General features: G+C 42.0%; 1 protein-coding gene across 1 annotated transcript in view; it reads left to right on the forward strand.

Moving 5' to 3' along the window:
* Yeats2 (YEATS domain containing 2) overlaps positions 1-2661 on the forward strand; it is a 105469-nt gene that overhangs the window by 26602 nt on the left and 76206 nt on the right. Inside the window, exon 4 of the mRNA XM_012516797.2 lies at positions 1329-1421. Coding sequence (XP_012372251.1) covers positions 1329-1421 — 93 coding nt within the window. The remainder of the gene's footprint in view (positions 1-1328; positions 1422-2661) is intronic.

The following is a 2661-nucleotide window of genomic DNA, read 5'->3' on the forward strand; positions in this document are numbered from 1 at the left end:
TTAACAAAAATGAAATTAAGGAGGAAAATACAGAAAACCATTACTTTAAATTCCAGCCCCAGAGTCCCTCTGCTCTTGCGTTCATCGTCTCTGTGGGTATGTCTGATGAGTAAGATATACTTTCTGTTGTTTTGGTTTTTGAGGCAGGATCTCACTGTGTAATCCTAGCTGATCTTGAACTCACTGGAAGCTTCTGTCTCATCCTCCCAATGCTAGGATTATAGGTGTGCATTATAAGTACCTATTAATGGATCTCTTTACCTCACGTTTTTATAACCTTTTATTTTTTTTATGTATTTAGTACAGGGTCTACAGGGTATGCTACACAGATCAGACTCATAGTGATCCTCCTGTTTTCACCCTCCCCAGTGCTGGGATTACAGGCTTGTGTGCCACCGTGCCCAGTCTCAATTGCTGTGTCAGCACTCCTATCGGGCGGGGGGCGGGGCTGGGGCCGGGGCTGGCAAAGTATGTTGGGAATTGAACCTGAGTACCTGTGCCTGCCTAAGCGGCACTTTAGTCTGATAAGCTATCTGTTCAGCCCTTTAGTTTTATTTTATTTATTTATCTATTTTTGCGGAACTGGGCATTGAATTCAGGACCTTGTGTTTGCCAGGCAAGCGCTTATTCTACTGAGGTAACTCCCTGGGCCTGATTTTATTTTTAGTCTTTCTCTCTCGCTCTCTCTCTCACTCGTTCTCACTCTGTGTCTCTTTCTTTTTTTTGATACAGGGACTCACTACACAGCTTGGACTTGTAGTGATCTTCCTGTCTCAGCCTCCCTAGCTCTGGGATTACAGATGTGCGCTGCCATGCCGGGTTTCAGTGTCTGGTGTGGTGCACCCATGGTCCCACGGCTGGCACTGCATGCAGAACCAGGGATCAAACCTGAGTCTTTGCACTTGCCAGGCAGGCACTTAGACCTCAGAGCTATCTCCCCGCCCCTGCATCACATTTTTACCTTTTATATCTTTGATAGTTTGATAGATCAGAAATGTCATTTTTTGGGCTGCAGAGATGGCTCAGTGGAGTAAGTGCTTCCCTGGCAAGCACAAGGGCCTGAGTTTAATCCCTGGTTCCACCGAAAAAGAAAAAAAAAGAAATGTTATTTTTCTTTGTTTTTCTTCATTAGAGAAGTTGAGCCTTTTTTCATTTGCATTTCTTATTTTGTGAATTACTATATTTTGCAATTGCTGTATTTTATTTATTTATTTATTCATTCATTCATTTATTTTGGTATCAGGAATAGCACTCAGGACCTTGCATTTGCCAGTGCTATACTCTGCAGTTGCTATATTTTAAAGTAATGAGGTGACACTTGTTTTTAGCGACTGATTGAAGCACGGAGGATGATGGACAAACTTCGGGCCTGTATTGTAGCCAATTACTATGCCTCTGCTGGCCTTCTGAAAGTTTCCGAGGTAAGTATTCCCTGCAGCCAGTCGTTTTGCAGCTGCTGTAGTTATTATGTGTGGGGAAGTTACATCAGTGTAGAAAAGGACTTTAGACCCTCGGAGGCCTAGCCTGCCTGCCTAGGAAAACACGCAGATGTAGCTGTTAGTTGCTGTGTTCCTCTAGTTATCTAAAGGTCCTTTGTGTTCCTTTAGTCATCTCTCTCTGTTGTCAGTAACCCTAAGTCATATATATATATATATAATGTGCTTGGTCCAGGGTCTCACCAGCAGCCCTCGTAGCAATCTTCTGTTTCGGCTTCCTCAGTGCTGGGATTACAGTTGTGTGCCACCATGCCCAGTCTCGGTGGCTCAGTATGCCTAGGGGTGGCCCTGCATGGCATGTGGTACTGGGGATCAAACCCTGGTCCCCGTGTTTGCCTGAGCCAGCACTTACTCCACTGAGCTGTCTCGCCGGCCTTACGTTTTTTGTTCTTATTAATCCTTTTTCCTCCCCCATGGTTAGCGTCATGAGTGGCTGTAAAGATGCAGAGGTGAACGAGGCCTCACAGGGACGAGCCCGGCTGTGCCTCACTTGACTGGCCTGCTCTGGAGGAAGCGATCAGTGGTGGCGTTTCCTTCTACCTTCTCCCCTGGTGTTCCTGATTTACTTTGTTCTGCAAGTCCTGCACTTTTGTGGCAGATTTCAAGTGTACATAAAAGGATAAATAGGCACATATTTTATATACTTAGACTCAACAATTTTAACATTTTGCCATATTTTTTCTTACATTTCTTTAAAACATTTGCAAGGAACTTCCAGGCATCATTACGTGTGGATTCTGATTCTTGAAACAGGCATTTCTCACAATGATGCATTTCTCCTTTTTGTAATAATAATATCCAAGCAGACCATTTCCTGTTATTTGATAGCCAGCCTAAGATCAGATTTTCCTGGTTGTCCCCAACATTTTTTTTTTTTTTTTTTTTTTTGCTTTTTTTTTTTTTTTATTTTAAAATTACTGGTACATATTTATCAGAGAAATAATTATACATTCTGCCCACAATCAATGAGTTTCTGCAAAAAGTTTCAAGGATAGATGTATTTCTTACTCAATTTCCAAAAGATAACGGTTCCCTAAATGAAAGCATTTATATTCCTACAGCTCTAAGGTAAACATTAAAAATGAAAGTACAAAAAATGATCTCTTGGCTTCTGAATAGCTCACTTAGCTACATAAAGTGTTTTCTGTTCCAATATTTTATCAAT

Source organism: Octodon degus, unplaced genomic scaffold, assembly GCF_000260255.1.
Source record: "Octodon degus isolate 3935 unplaced genomic scaffold, OctDeg1.0 scaffold00126, whole genome shotgun sequence".
Lineage (NCBI taxonomy): Eukaryota > Metazoa > Chordata > Mammalia > Rodentia > Octodontidae > Octodon > Octodon degus.